This window comes from Nansenia antarctica (assembly GCF_963989245.1).
Source record: "Nansenia antarctica genome assembly, chromosome: 4".
Lineage (NCBI taxonomy): Eukaryota > Metazoa > Chordata > Actinopteri > Argentiniformes > Microstomatidae > Nansenia > Nansenia antarctica.
Window position 1 is genome coordinate 32,757,977 of NC_137689.1, and position 16,556 is coordinate 32,774,532.

Below are 16,556 nucleotides of genomic sequence, written 5' to 3' on the forward strand. Positions count from 1 at the left end.
GCCAATGGCACTTAGCATATATGTGTTGCTTATGATGACAGCTGTATAGATGATTCACTTACTTTAGACAAAATAATGTGCTTGTTGTCAGTCGCTTTGGATAAAAGCATCTGCTAAATTGATGTCAAATGTAAAGTGTGATAGGAAACATCTCTGTGTCTAAACCTTTACCAATCACTGAGTAAATAATACAACTGCAGGTGACAGCTGCAGTTATTTTGGGTAATGTAGAACTCACATAAAACAACTCTGTCATATAACCTTGATAAGGTTATCATAAGCATAACACCACAGATTCTTACCAGCTTACCTACTAGTCTGTGTCAGAGCTGTGTGAAGTAAGTGAAAGTCATAAGCTGTCACAAGGCAATTTTGTCCCTTGTATTTTTAGGAGTCAGGTGGATTGTGATGAGACTATACTGTATAAAAGCCAGCTGACCTCCTTCAAGAATCACACTTACATAACGCACCATCATAACCCTCCATTTCAACGCCTTGAAAATGTAAACATTGGAGAACATTGAACATTCATATGTATTCTATAATGGAGAACATTGAACATTCATATGTATTCTATAATGGAGAACATTGAACATTCATATGTATTCTATAATGGAGAACATTGAACATTCATATGTATTCTAATATCAGAGACACTGTGTTTGTCATCCAAAGTTTTCCAAGGGTTTTGTGGTTCGCAGCCAAAACACTTCATTCTCACCCCGAGGAAGGCCCTGAGGAAGGCTCTCAAGGTTAATGAGGGGGGGTGCACTTTTAACAATACGGACACACATTGTTCCTATTCTATCCCACTGATTCACTAGTAGTAGAGGGTCCACACTACGTTCCTCACAGTTGAGGAGGGGGTGAAGTGAGACCGCATCACATGCAGCAAGTCTCTCTATTTATCAATCCAGCTCGATCTATACAAAGGCCAGAAGGATGTGTCAACACAGGCAATGTCATTTACACTGCATCATTCAGGGTGGGAAGGTTGCCATTCATGTTATAAATGCTGTGGCATTAAAATGTGAATCTTGCGAAAAAGTATATTAGAGTCTCACAAAAGTAGGCTTACGTGAGGGAAGGAAACATGATTCCACTCTTTGAATTAAAAATGACTTCTATGATACTTGAATGTAGGCCTATGCATGAAGCTTCAATATTCTTTATTGATTGATATTCTCAATGGAACTAAAATACCTATCTAAGTTGTAATTAATTCTAGTGGCTCAGTGCGTCAGAGCTACTTGGGTGCCTCATAATTTCGTAGATATTGTTTAATGACAGAACTCACATTGTTTACATACGTAAAACGAATTGAATCCGCTCTATTGATTAAGGCCTCGTTCGTAAATTCGCCGGAGCGCACACTGGTACAACGTCATAATAAAACCAAGTAATTGTATTGGACGAGAGGCAGTCACGTGGACGTTCCGGCGTTCTCAGAGCGAATTTACGAACGCGGCCAATCATTTTCCACCGCTGGCCCCGTCCACGTCCATATACAAGACAGCTGACCCCGCCCACGTCCATATACAGACAGCGCGCTATGAAAAGAGCAAGAACATCTCCACTTCCTCATTGTCGAGGTACAAACTCATCACACTCACAAGATACGAAATTGTCGATTGTTTTGTTTTTTACAGCTTACAGTTTTAAAACGCACATACACAAGCACAAGTCAACTTGTTTTCGCTTCAAATCGAAAAGGATTATAAAGTGTTTGGCGTTGTTGGAGCATTGGATCCATTCAACAGGTAGGTCAGTGATTTGTGTCTTTCTGAGGGGCTGTTCTGGACGGACATCGATGAGTCGCTGAACTCAGTCGATTTACACAATATCGCCAAGACTCTATAGCTTTAATTATAATAGTGCGATGTCATTGTATGCGTTGTTATTTCAATACATTGTTATCATTTTATAGAGCGATATATGTTTTGCCAACTGGAGATATTGTAGTATATATGCTGGTCTAGGTTTCGTGATGTAATTAATCTCACCGAAATTAATTCGGATTGTTTAATGCCATGTCAAATACTTATTGAATTTGCGGGAAATATTAATCTAATACCAAAGTAAGACCACCCCCCTCCCCCTATGACGACTAACAGTGAGTCATTTCGGGGTCCCATTAAACTTGTGACCAATGAGTGAATGATGTGCTTTTTCTGTCTCTCCCAAAATATACCAATTGTCGTGTAGACCTATAGCCAAAGCAGTTGTTTTAAGTTATTTATTTTTCCATAACATATATCATAGTTAAGCCACATCCATATAGATGTGCATTTAATGGGACATATTGACCGTATTTTCATAGCCTATAGTGGTGGAGTGAATGAAAAGCAGAGCCTAATAGAATGTTTGCAACATGTAAAGCACACGGTCTAAAATGTGTTGAATATGGGCATAAAGGTGTGCCAAATAATCATATCATTATGGAATTAAACGTGTGTAGTGATTGTGAATTACTAAAAGCCTATCATGTCAATACTTTTAAAATATAATATAATAACACATATAGTGCTACATACTCATAGTTTGCTTCTGTGCCAGGTTATTGCCAGTTAATAATCATCATTCAGGTCCATTGTGCCTCTTCTCATAGGGTTCCATCAACACCCAGAGACCGATATCACACGTAATGTCCACCTGTGATGTCATTACTGTTGTGTGTTGTAAAGCTGTGTGTGTTCATAAAGCTTTTTTTGTCTTGAACGAACCTAGATTTCTGATGTGTGATCTCAGTATGGACCAAGTGGCTCCCCTGTCCAACGGCTACCGCTCCACCCTCAAGGTGAGACTCTGCTACACACACACAGTAGCTACTGGCCAATATGGTCAATGTAGGAGAATAGCATATTCACTAGTCATGACTTGACACCAATCAGTGCATCATATAGTGATAGGCTTAATATTAGTACCACAATCCCGTGGATACATCAAAGGTATAAGATGAACTCGGTGACTATATATCTCGAGAAGCTGAGATTGCTTTCCCCATTGTACACAATGTGTGTCACATCTACAGAAGGCACAACTTCACGTTCAAACAAAGAGAACAGAGAAGAAACAAAAGACAACAAAGTGAGAGTTAATATGAGGGAATTACAATGGAGGATCTGAAGAAGGAGAGGCTCCCTGTCCTTTCTCATCCTCCACTCCTTCCCCACTAACTAAATTAGTCCCCTTGGCAACTAGCGAGGGAAGGCTCTGAGACTTGAGGGAGTCGTGTGTCTCAGTGTACCTTTCCGCTGCTCTGACGGACTGAATGGAGTGATATACTCTTTATTCAATCAAAATGGATGCCCTTTGGTCCTCCACCCTGAGGCGTGGGAAGGTAGTCCCCCATCAGCGCCTTACTGTATTCAGACACATTAACGTCTAACTGCACTCCTCGTTTAGCGCTAACACAGTAAGTATACAATGAATGACGACGATTTGATGAAAGCTTCCTTGTGGCTTTGCCGTAATGTCATCATATGTCTCATTGTTGGGGGGGGCAGTGCAAATTCAAAGAGAAAGCAAATCTAAAAAGGGCTCCATCTTAGCTAATCGAATCCTGGAGAAAAGTCTGGTTAGCCTAACATGATTTGAAGCGGGGGAACGAAAGGGAGGGGGAGGAGAGAGAGAGAGAGTGTTTTTTTTTTCTCTTTTCTTTCTTTACAATGTCGCCGCCCACGTCATGTCATGAACCCTCGGTGTTGAACTACCGCCAAGCGCCTGGAGGGGAGTGTCAAGTGGTGGTGCTGCGGAACAGGAAGCCCATATATGGTCATTCTCCCCTAGTGGTTCGCAGTGGTTCAGGGCTGGCAGTGTCTGCGAAGGAGAAAATAAAGCTCATATGTTTGACTAATAATGACAGCTGAGCTCTACAGAGAGGGAGTGCTGCAGAGGGTGTTTCTCTCTTAGTCTGCCCTGTTATCTTTAGTCTTTATCTTCTATGAATGTTGTGACACTTTGGGGGAGAACACCTCATCCATTCCTGAAGTGATTCACAATCTCTGAGGTATTGGTCATCAAGGCAGACCTGTGATGTGCACTGAATTGTCATACTTAGATAATGGTAATGGTTTTAAACAGATTTTTATGAACTAATATGTTTTTTTCCCTGTATATTTGTTAACTGTAGCGGCAGACAGCGTTTGACCTGTTTGAAGACCCCATGTCCCTGTTTTCAGGGTACTACCTCTCCTCAGACGACGACCAGTGTCTTCAGGAGGTGCCCTCTGGGCTCGACTGTGTCTCACACGGTACGTCACTCACCCTACCTTGTCCTTGACTAGCGCCTATCACCCCTAGATTTCCCACACACACCCTAGTAGCTGGGTTTCCGTTAACCGGTAATTACCGGTCTTTGTCCGGTAAAATGTGTTAAAGTCTGACAAATTTAAACCTCTTCGGTCATAATGTCCGGTGAAAATAATTCCCTCTAAGCACAATTTGAATACAATTCCCTAAAGTTTAATTGTCACATTCTGATTCCTTCTATATTAAAAAAGACGAATATATAGCAGTGGTGCAAACTTGTCACCTTTAGGTGAAATTCGCCGTTTTTACCTCAAAATAGGTGACCTACGTGAATCATGCAGATCTGCAAAAAAAATATTTGGGGTGGGGGGGGGGGGGTCTACATCTCATCTCATCCAAGTCACATGATGCCCAAGCTAACATCTTCCTGTCTGCTAAACTCTGCTGCAGTTGAAATAAAACGTCTTAAAAAGTTCTTAAGATGGATGTAGAAACATAAGAAGTAATCAAATAAAATAACATAGAAGTTACTGTATGTCTATGTTGCGATAACTTCTCAACAGGAATTTACAGGGTTCGTTCAAACTATCGTAATTCTTGAACTATATGTGCAATCGAAAAAAATCCAACAGTTTCTGAAAGCACAGAAGTTGCACTCTCTAGCCATTTAGGGTTATTACGGTAGTTCACCAAAAAAACAAATGCACTGACCTCAAAGTGTCATGGAGTGATTTGAAGAGAAGCAGTATTTTAGCGGTGTTTTATACTTTAGTGAGTTTCTGTACATACAGTATATGTTTGTGATTGTGAAATGTCACAAAGACCATCTAGGCTAGGGTAACCAATCCACCTAAAAGTTTCATCGAGGACGACGATGTAAGTGACGAAGGACTGATTTCTTCTTCTGAACCAGGGTATGGAGGTTAGTTCTAGCGAATTTACCTGATAGAACATCGACATGCTAGAAACACATAACTACACATAATTAGATGATCATTATAAGTATTTAGCTGTTGTTAAACTGTTGTTTATTATATCGAGTGGGTACTTTACAACTTCAAGTTTCGTGTTATGAAAAAAAGGAGTCGGCGAGTGGGTTGCCCTAGGCTGCGTTCGTAAATTCGCTCTGGAAATCTGATCAGCAGTCGTGGAATGCCTCTTGTCCAATCAAATTACTTGGTCCCTTTATGACAGGGGTGGGGAACCTCCGGCCTCCGGGCCGTATAAGGCCCGCGAGACCGTTTGATCCGGCCTACGAGGCAATTAATAAAAATAAACAAAAGCAACATTAGAAATACAACACACAAAAAAATCTCCAGCGAGCGATTATTTTTCCTATAAAACACGTTTTTATAATAAAAAATAAAAATGTATGAAATAAAATACCCCTGACGTTCAGGGTCAGTGACGGACAGCTGTCTATCTGTCTGTGTCACGTTCATGGTCACGTGCGTAACGTAATGTGTCATTGCGTGATAATCTCCTGTCATCGCTTAATTCAGAAAGTAATCAGAATGCAAACATGGCTGTCAAGAAAAGAAAGGTAGATGCAGAATGTCGCGCTTTCCAAGACAAATGGACAAACAATTATTTATTTGTTGAGGTAAAAGGCAAGCCAGTATGCCTTGTGTGTCAGGAGGCGCTCGCGGTTATGAAAAAGGCGAACCTTGAACGTCATTACAACTCAAAACATGCTAACCTGGACAACTTGAAAGGACAAATACGCTTGGATAAAGTGAACGCTCTCCGTCGGAGTTTGGGTGCTCAACAAGCAGTCTTCACAAGACCACAATCTGACCGAGACAACGTTACGCATGCTAGTTTTGTGTTGAGTGAGCTAATCGCTAAGAAGCTGAGGCCGCATTCAGAAGGAGAATTTGTGAAGGGTTGCAGCGTCGCAAAGGTGTACTCTTCATAAAATGTAATATATAATATAAATATACTCTTCAAGTTTGGAGAATTTATGGGCAGTCTTAAAGTCTCCAGGCATTTGGAGAGAGGTTCCAGGACGTGAAAAGTAAGCAAAGGGAACTGAACATATTTGCCACGCCATTTAATGTGGAACCAGCTGATGTGCCTGACAACCTACAACTCGAAATCATTGAGCTGCAAAGCAATGACGAGCTCAAAGCTAGGTACAACAACATCCCTCTGCTGGAGTTCTACAAACTGTATGTACGTGCTGAGGATTTTCCCATTCTGAGGAGACATGCACTGAGGTTTGCGTCAGTATTTGGCACCACCTACTGCTGTGAGCAGTTCTTTTCAAAACTGACTCTTGCAAAGACTCGGTTCCGCTCAAGACTGACTGACCCAAACCTGCAAAACCAGCTGCGAGTAGCATCATCATCATTACCAGCTGACACCAAACGCCTCGCCGAAGAGAAACAGTTCCAGCCATCGCATTAGGTGAGTCCGATATGTGTTCAATAATTTGTTTTAATTATTTAATTAATAATAAATCTGTGGTAACCAAGACCGTCTGTTTGTTTCCTAACCAAGCAGGTAGGCTACCCGGTGGCCGTGGCTGGAGCCTAATCAGGAGGACTCGGGACAGCTGACTGGGTGTCCTGGTTACAGCTTAAAAGGCGTTCCAGTCCACAAGCTCTCTCTCTCTCCTCCAGCACCATTATTCTATATTACACCGTACAACACCCTCCTCGCCATACTTTCCTGCATTCACTCAATTACACTACTGATACACTGATTCTCATACCCCATTGGATTATTGTTCAGTTTGGCATACCTTAGTTCTATTAAATTCTTGTTATTCTGATTATACATGGTGTGTGTGTCCCTTTTTGTTATGGTCCAGAGCCAGGCCGTAACAATGGCCCTTGAAGGATGTTCTAAAAATGTAAATGGCCCTTGACAGGAAAAAGGTTCCCCACCCCTGCTTTATGACGTTGAGCCCAGTGCGCAGAGCGAATTTATGAACGCTGCCCGAGACTGTCTCGGGTCCCCCTTTACCTCGCTTTTAACCTGCTGCTACACTGCTTCTATAACATCAGGATCAGACAAAGGGCGAGACTTTCAAAATAAAAAAAATGAATGGCTTCTGTGTGCTTTAGACTTGCGTAGAATTGATTTTATTTTTATTTAAAAAGTCTGACCGGAAAATGTATTATTGTCGCCAGACCCACTGCGTGGGAATACGACGCGTGCAGATGAGAGACAACATATAAAACAAAACTTATCGCACACTTATTGCTCGTGTAACATTGGTTAAGCTGCGCCCAAAACCCCGATATTTTGCCACGTGAAATGATAAGACAAGAGGCCTCGATACGATAATCGCCGTAGGAGGCGATTCGACTGTAGGCATGTGAAGTTAGAATTTCTTCAAACTTGCAGTGGTAGCAACGGTATGTGTGGTTTAGTAAATATAGTGTGTGTGTGTGTGTGTGTGTGTGTGTGTGGACCTCCTGTGAGAGGTGTGTGTGTGTGTGTGTGTGTGTGTGCCATATCTCAGTATGTAGGCTATCCAGTGTAAGTGAGTGTGAGTAAGTGTGTGAGTTTATTCTGTTATTTATGCTATTATATCTAATGTGTTGAGAAGCAATGGAAATGAATCAAGAAATGTATAGAGTAGGCTAACTTACATTATCATTGTTCTATATGCAACAGAACAGATCACCCAGCATTGCTAATGAAAATAATCAACGAATGTGAGTCTAATACCAATACTTGCTCAATAGGTCTTAAAATCTATTAAAAGTGGTCTTATAAAGGTCTTAAATGTAACTTGTTGAAACCTGCAGGAACCCGCATAATTATTTTGAGAACAGGTTGCTTACATTAATTATGAGGGTGTTAAGGTCAGGGCCATCGCTACTTACACGCGCATCATTGTTAGACCACTGTTAATGATAGAGCTAACCATCTACGGGCAAAAAAAAAGTGTCACCTTTTTGGACCATCGCCAGTTTGCACCCCTGTATAGGCTATATATTTATTTTATTATTATATGATTTGACGCCGGCATGATGATGACTCCGCGAAACAGCGGCAATAGCCTGCCTAGCGGCAGGGTTGCCAGATGGGATTGACAATTTACAGCCTAACCAGTCTATTACCGCTAAACCCAGTAGCCCATTCGGCGATAACCCGGCCCATCTGGCAACCCTGCGTAGCGGGCCACTATAATAATAATAATAACTTTTATTTAGCGCTTTTAACCTGCAAACGTTGCAGCTCAAAGTGCACCATAGCGAGCGAGAGGTAAACATGGCAAGACAAAGTTTAAGTAGTGCCGTAGTGGCTCCTCCAGCCAAAAAGTCTCGAGGGTTCCGAGTTGAATGGAAAGAAAATGTCCCCTGGCTGCGTTTAGATGGGGAAGGAAAAATGTTCTGCTCACCGTGCAAAAAATCGGGGAGGAATAACGGATTCATGAGAGGAGCAACGAATATGAGAATGTCGGCTCTCACTGATCACAGTCGGTGCAGTGACCAGCATATCGGCGGTCAGTTTGAGGCAACAGCAAACCTCTATGAAAGGCCACTGTGAGCAGGCTAATGAAACGGCTAACAATAAGCTGCACTCTCAGCTACAAGTTGCATTTCACATGGCAAAAAATGGCATCGCATGTCATCAGTATGTGGGACTGACTGAGCTACTGAAAGCCTGAATAGCAGGCTATTTTATTTAAGGCTATCCCCTATCTGAGAAAAGGCATAGGCTACTATACTGTAGGCCTATTAACATCGAACGGAAATTAGCCTATGCGCATTGCAAGTTCATTTAAAGCCTATTTATTTTCAAAGAGTTTTATTCTATTTTATTTTATCTGATAAAAGGCATATGAACTGAAATTAGGCTAGCCTGTGTCACGCCAGAAGCCTACATGTAACCTCTTGCACTTTTCAATAAAATGGTATAAATCTAGACATTGTGGTATTTCTTTATATACGTATCCCAGCCTGCCTATCAATCGTTTCTCAATAAACAGTTATGTTCTCCTCATTGTCATACTCCCGAGTCCGATTAAGTATGATTTGACAGGCAGCTAAACTAAATGCCTTCCCAACCAGCGAGACCTGGTTATAGAAATGACGTTGTTTTATTGATAAAAAAGGGTAAAACTGAAAAGAGAAAATAGAAAACTCACATTAATCCCAAACAATTTAACAGACTTCAGTTAACGTAATGTGGAGTCCGTTCATTGATCGATGCAGTCTGTTCAGTTCCCAGTGTGGCGCGCGTTCAGCGCTGGACATATGGCATAGCGCGCATGCGAATCATGAAAGCCTATATTATTATATTTATGATATAGCTCGCATCTAATCGTATCGGATGAAAAATAGACATTAAACGGCATATATAGGCTAGGCTACACAACAGTAATCACCGCGACAAACAGCTATATTATATTTTAATATGATGACCGGAATATCTCACGTTTGTCCGGTAAATTGAAATCTTCCCGGACACGTTGACCGGCACACATTTTTTCTAACGGAAACCCTGCCTAGTGGTACACTCTAGCACCCAATGACAACCCCACATCCTTTTTTAAACACCTGTGTATTGTATACACTAGGGCTGGGCAAACGATCAAAATTTCTTTTTCGATAATCGCAAGAATTAACGATAAGCTTTTTTTTTCCTTAAAAAAAAAAAAAATATTTTTTTTAAAAATCCCTTGGGGAAAAACTTTATTTGTGTTGCTATTGCACACATTCATTCATTCACATTCAAACTAGACACTACAGTCAGATAACAATCCTCTTAAACAAGGCAGTGAGTAGCTTAAATTGTTTAACTTAAAAACACATTTTACGTTATAAATAAAAATATAGAAAATAAGTAACTCACCATAGGAGCAGTAAAAAAACAGTTTTTTTCACAAATAGGAGGATGACTGAAAACGTTAGTGTCCTTAAGAGCGTCCAGCTTAACTTAAATTTAAACTCCAGCGAGAGACTGTAGGCGGCAGGCCTACTGGTTCTTGTTCAGAAAGATGATCATGTTAACATGTTCAGGGGTGAGAGACGAACGCAATCTGGTGACACGTGGACAAACTAATTTCCATTATTATTATTATTTTAAAAAAGAATAATAATATTAACGATTATCGAGCAAAATATTTTGTGATCGACCAAGATCCTTATCGATCAATTATCGATCGTCGATCATTGATGCCCACCCCTAGTATACACCACCCAACAACCCGCAGGTCAAATGAGGCCAAACAGGGAGTGTATTGGCTGGACAAGCAGTTATTCAGCAAACATTGAAAAGTGAACGGTTTAGTCATCAGCTAACTCGATGCCATATCAATAGTAGTTATTGAATGATTAACTGAAGAAGAAGAATAAAAACACAGAACCCTGCCCAAATGTTGTGAGCCAGTGTAGTAGTGTTATCCAGGTGCATGACAGTTAAGCCCATTAGAAATGTGAGCCGAGTGTTCACGATATATCACTGAAACAATGTTATTACGTAAGTCGGTTCTATTCTCGTGTTGAGAGTCAAAGTTTTGTTTTTGGCCTCTTCCTCCTCCAGATCTGGGCCCCTGTTCCGTGCCCTTGTTGACCCCGTGCAGCAAGGCGGTGATGAGTCAGGCACTCAAGGACAGCTTCAGCGGCTTCTCCAAGGTGCAGCGCTGCTGTGGCATCTCCAACAGTGAGTCACCCCCATCCTCTTCTCCTCAGTAACTTTTTCCACCCTTTCTCCTCATTTTGAAGGTTTGCTTTTGTGCTCATTTGCCTGCTCGTTCTCTGCCCAATTCTTGAAATGTCAATTTGGGTTTATATGACAAGGCTCTGTACTTTGGCTCTTACTACAGTTCTCTGCCCAGTTATTCCAGCTCAGGCTCATCATTGTGTGGAATCGTAGCACCTGTTTCTGGCCAAGTTTTTGAAACAACTCTGTTAAAATATGTCTTTTAACTATAACTATTATCACAATAATGTGGTTATACAATGTGTTCTTTAGGATCCCAATGTAAATGTAATGATTTATTTCTAATGTACAGTTTGTAGAACTGAATCTTTGTTCTCTCTCTGGTAGACCCAGGCAGGTGGAGCAAGCAGCATGTCCAGACGTGGCTCCACTGGGCAGCCAGTGAGTTCAGCCTGTCCAACGTCCACTTCTTCAAGTTTGACATGAGCGGTCAGGAGCTGTGTGACTTAGGCAAGGAGAGCTTCCTGGACCTGGCGCCCGACTTTGTGGGTGACATCCTGTGGGAGCACCTAGACCAGATGATGAAAGGTAAGGAACATTATGCCATTATGTACTAACCACTTACGCATGATGTAGTATCACTAGGTCCTAATACGAGTTGTGCTACTGTTCCTGATACTGACTGATAATTGTTTAATCGTTTTAAAATGTTGATTCCAGCCTATCAGGAGAGGGATGAACCCAAAACCCTCAGCACTGCCGTTCCTTCAGTAACCAACTGGATGAGCTCTGTTGGTGAGTATCCATGCTGTACATGCAGCGCAGTCACATTAGGAAGCCCTTAAAATCAAACCGATGGCCCCATTACAAACATCACATGCCTAAAGCTATATTTCTGGATGTGTGTATTTCTCTTCTTCTTGCAGGCTTCAGTGTGGAGGAAAGCCAGTCTGCCCTGCGGGTGCCTGAGAGCAATCGCAGTCTGCTGAGAGAGCTGTTTGAGAACTCCGACAAGACAGGCAGCATGCAGGTCCAGGAGCAGGAGTTCTCCTTGTTCTCCAAGCCTCAGCTGAGCACTGTCAATGTCAGCTACATGACCACGAGCCAGGAATATTCCAGGACCAGTGCCGTCTCTAAACCCTGTGAGTTACTAGGCCACGTTTGTTATCAAAGTCAGTGATAGCTGTAGCTGTTAGCCAGTTTGTGATGCCCTCCCACAGGCATTTCAGTGACAGTTAGTTGACAATTACAGTACAGGGCACTTAAGGAGTTGCTGTGGCCATTGAATTACTTAAAGATACCTATGAGCCATGGCCACACTCATTAGCTTTAGTTTTGATTAAAAAAAACTATTTTCGGACACTTGGTTCAACTCATTTCCACTTGACTAAAACATTCCTCCTGTTATTGTATCTGCAGTCACGCCCCAAGACCAGAGCTCGTTGGAGAGCGTGGACAGCTTTGAGACACTGTGCTCCTGGGGAAGCCAGTCCTCCCTTGCGGACGCCCAGAGGGTCCCATCCCACGACAGCTTCGACGACGAGTACAACAGCAACAGCAACCCCCCGAGCCTCGGCAAGCAGGGCCTGTCCTTTAAGGACTATGTCCAGGAGAGGAACGAACCTGTGGAACAGGGGAAGCCTGTCATACCTGCTGCCGTGCTGGCTGGCTTCACAGGTGAGTAAACTCCTAGTGAGTTTCCACTTGACTAAAATGCCGCCGACATCTCTCGTTCTTACATTTTCCGTCACTTACTCTTGTCGAACGCCGTTCAGAGGCGGTTAGTGTAAACATTTGGTTTTCAGACTCATCGCACAGCCATTAATAACATCCCTCTGACCCACTGCCTGTGTCTCTTCTCTAACAGGAAGCGGTCCTATCCAGCTGTGGCAGTTCCTGCTGGAGCTCCTGACCGATAAAACCTGCCAGTCCATCGTCAGCTGGACAGGAGATGGCTGGGAGTTCAAACTCACCGACCCCGATGAGGTGGGTGTTCATGGGACTTATTGACAGTGTGTGGGTGCATATTAACATTGTATAGGTTGAGTTTTACACGGCCATCATAGAGTCCATCCTCACCCACTCCATCATCACCTGGTTCCCTGCTGCAACGACCAAGGACAAGGCCAAGTTGCAGCGGGTGATACGTTCAGCAGAGAGGGTGATCGGCTGTCCCTTGCCCTCCCTCAACTCCTTGCATGACACCAGGGCTCTGAGGAGGGCAAGAAAGATCATGGCCGACCCCTTCCACCCCGGCCACGGCCTCCTCACCCTGCTTCCCTCTGGAAGAAGGTTGCGGCTGCCTAAGGCACTGAAGGCCCGCCACAGGCTCAGTTTCTTCCCCTCAGCCGCCAGGCTGCTAAATGACTCTGGCTTCCCCCTCCCCCCCGCCTCCAAGTCTGCCCAGGACTGAACATGCACTAGACCTTGAATAACTCTGCACTGCACTTTATTTACAGCACTATCCATGCACTGTCTGTCCTGTGTTGTCCTGTTTTTGCCTGTTTTTGCATTTGTATTGTACTTGTTTTGTTCATATATATGTGAAAAAAGCATAAATGCACTTTCTGTAATGCCAAAGCAAATTCCTATATGTGTCAAGCATAATGGCAATAAACGTTATCTGAATATGAATCTGAATCTTGAGTGGGTTTTGATACCCAAAAGTACTAAAAAGAATGACAAAAAGTATTTGACCTCATCTCTCCTCCTCCCTTTCTCCTGTTGTCCTCTAGGTGGCTCGGCGCTGGGGCCGCAGGAAGAACAAGCCCAAGATGAACTACGAGAAGCTGAGCCGCGGCCTGCGCTACTACTACGACAAGAACATCATCCACAAGACTTCGGGCAAGCGCTACGTCTACCGTTTCGTCTGCGACCTCCAGAATCTCCTGGGCTACTCTGCTGAAGAGCTCCATATTATGCTGGGGGTGCAGCCTGATACGGAGGACTGAACCAACTGTCCTACGATAGAAAACGAACAGGGATGGAGATTGAGCCATGATGTGCTCCTTTACCCCTCCTAGCAAAAGTTGCTAATGGTACAAGCCACCTGATGGCCATTTCTGGTGAATGAATCAGGTGACACTTGAGACATAATGCACTGATAGTCACTACACTGGCGGAAAGACAAGAGTGGTGTCTCTATTTTGGAGAGGCAGCCCCAGTCTCCGCTCTTATGACATCAGTAACACATCGTCGTGTGCAAGCTTTGGTTGAGTGGGATGCCATTTTGAGCACCAAGCAAGCATCCACTTTGGGAATGTTTTGTGGAATGTTGTGCAAACTGTAGTGGATCAGCCGTGCATCCATCTGCAAAATGGGTATGAGTGAAATGCACACGAGTTAATGGAGATCAATGTAACTTATTCGATTTTTCTTTTTTTTTTACTCATGCTTTGACATACAGTACAGGCCAAAAGTTTGGACACACCTTCTCATTCAATGCGTTTCCTTTATTTTCATGACTATTTGGTACGGTACATTGTAGATTCTCACTGAAGGCATCAAAACTATGAATGAACACATAGGAATTATGTATTTAACAATAAAGTGTGAAATAACTCTAAATATGTCTTATATTTTAGATTCCTCAAAGTAGCCACCCTTTGCTTTTTTGTTGTTAATAAAATATATAATAATAATAATATTAAATATAATATGTGTTAATAATAATATGTTATTATATATATATTTAATATTATTATTATATATTTTATTAACAACAAAAAAGCAAAGGGTGGCTACTTTGAGGAGTCTAAAATATAAGACATATTTAGAGTTATTTCACACTTTTTTGTTAAGTACATCATTCCACATGTGTTTATTCATAGTTTTGATGCCTTCAGTGAGAATCTACAATGTAAATAGTCATGAAAATAAAGGAAACACATTGAATGAGAAGGTGTGTCCAAACTGTTGGCCTGTACTGTACACGTACAAGTGTACAGTTTACAGCTTCTGAAAAGGGGATATTTTACTGACCGTGAATGATCTTGGGGTTACTAGTCCAGGTTGCTTTTTGGGTGATGGCCCTATTGTCTCAGATGGGACTCAGATTTGATCATGTGATGGAGATGGTATCCCCGATTCTGTGAAACAAAAAGCTAATATGTGACACGGTCTGGTGAAAAGGTCTACATGCTGGAAATTCTCAAGTCGCTCAAAAAAGAACTAAAATTGTTTTTTATTTTGTTCTGTTTTTTCCAGGTTTTTTCATATTACAAAAGTTGAAGCCCACTCTGTGTAGTTATGTGTTTTTAGCATGTTGATCTCTCAGCATGTTGTGATGTGCTAAACATGCAGTTAGATGTTCATAGCGATGTTATGTCTTAGCACCTACCTAGCTATCAACGCAATGGTAGCAAACACGATTCAGAGCGTTTTTTCCGGTATTTGGTTTGAGGGGTACCAACACACAAATAAGCAATCTTTTTCAACTATTTTCAGCTTTCAATGTATGACACATCATTTGAAAGTTTATAATCTACACTTTCATAATCTGGACTGTTTTACCAGACCCTGTCACATATTGCCTTTTCCTGTTTTTTGAAAGTGCTTTAAAATGCATTGTATTGCAGACAAGCTTGCAGCTCAAAACCAGTTCTTACTTGTTTGTTTCTAGTAGAAATGTCTGTACAATATCTACTGCATTTCTGCTCTGCCGAAAGGGAATTTATTCTATAAATACGACAATTTTGTCATGTTTGATGAGTCAGTTGTGTTGATTTGACACATTATGTTGAAAAATTGAATGTAAGGCTGATATCATCAGTTGTTCTCATCCTCTGGATTGTAGCTGGTCTATCCAGGGATCAGTCTGTGCCTCGATTGTTGTCCTTGTTTGTTTTTCTCTGTAGCCAAAGCAACGTGGATGTAAATAATTGATTGAACTGTTGTATTTTTGTTATGTTTTTGTATTCAGTAAGTCTGTATATTTATAATTGGTACTGCCCTAATTGTTGTAAATAATACGTATACACTGAGAATATTAAGCAGCTTTTACAATTGTTGTAGACACAACAAATATTCTTGTGTCACTGCATTATTTTGGCCTGGGCATGATATTGTGTCTCGAACACGATTTGTATTTTTGCTGTTTTCTTAAGATACATGCTACATTGAATACATCCTCTAATTACTATCTGTATAAAACAAGAAGAATCAACATAATTTGAGTAATTTTGTTTAAATGTTGACAAGATGGCATATTTAGAGTGAAGCTTAAGTGAAGCAAAAGTGTTATTCTGGTTCTCTGAAAATGTTAATTCACAGTGACATGTATTGTGCTGTTTGCTGTAATGATTATCTCTAATTTATCCTATACAAATTAGCCATAATTTGACAGTTTTTCTTTAAATGGCAGTGTCAGCATTCATGTGGTTTTCAAATGGAAAATGGCTTCATTACACTTTGATAAAATGTTTTTTTTTTTACATTATGTTGCATCTCTTTTCATTCTTACTTTTGGGTTGTAGTGGGTGGTTATAGTTTGCCATACACTCCTAAGTGGAAGTGCACTCAGTCAATAAACTTCCAGCCGTGTTTTTCTTTGACAGTTACAGAGTAAACGTCTTTAAACAAAAAAGAGGTATGAATTGAAGCCAATTTGTATCAATATGAAATGCATTCCATAGGGAAAAGGGTGTGTGGTTTGGAAGGCCGGGATAGGTTTATGAAGGAGC

At 41.6% G+C, this 16,556-nt stretch overlaps 1 protein-coding gene across 1 annotated transcript; it reads left to right on the forward strand.

The window, feature by feature from the left end:
* Nucleotides 1-1,713: 1,713 nt before the first annotated feature.
* On the forward strand, nucleotides 1,714-13,826 carry ets2 (v-ets avian erythroblastosis virus E26 oncogene homolog 2; the record flags this gene model as incomplete). The annotated part of the gene is made up of 10 exons (XM_080530013.1): nucleotides 1,714-1,760; nucleotides 2,728-2,797; nucleotides 4,133-4,253; nucleotides 10,756-10,875; nucleotides 11,263-11,463; nucleotides 11,596-11,670; nucleotides 11,802-12,017; nucleotides 12,295-12,552; nucleotides 12,743-12,861; nucleotides 13,611-13,826. The coding sequence occupies exons 2-10, from the start codon at nucleotides 2,735-2,737 to the stop codon at nucleotides 13,824-13,826; spliced, it is 1,389 nt and encodes a 462-aa protein (XP_080386139.1). The 5' UTR covers nucleotides 1,714-1,760; nucleotides 2,728-2,734.
* Nucleotides 13,827-16,556: the final 2,730 nt, after the last annotated feature.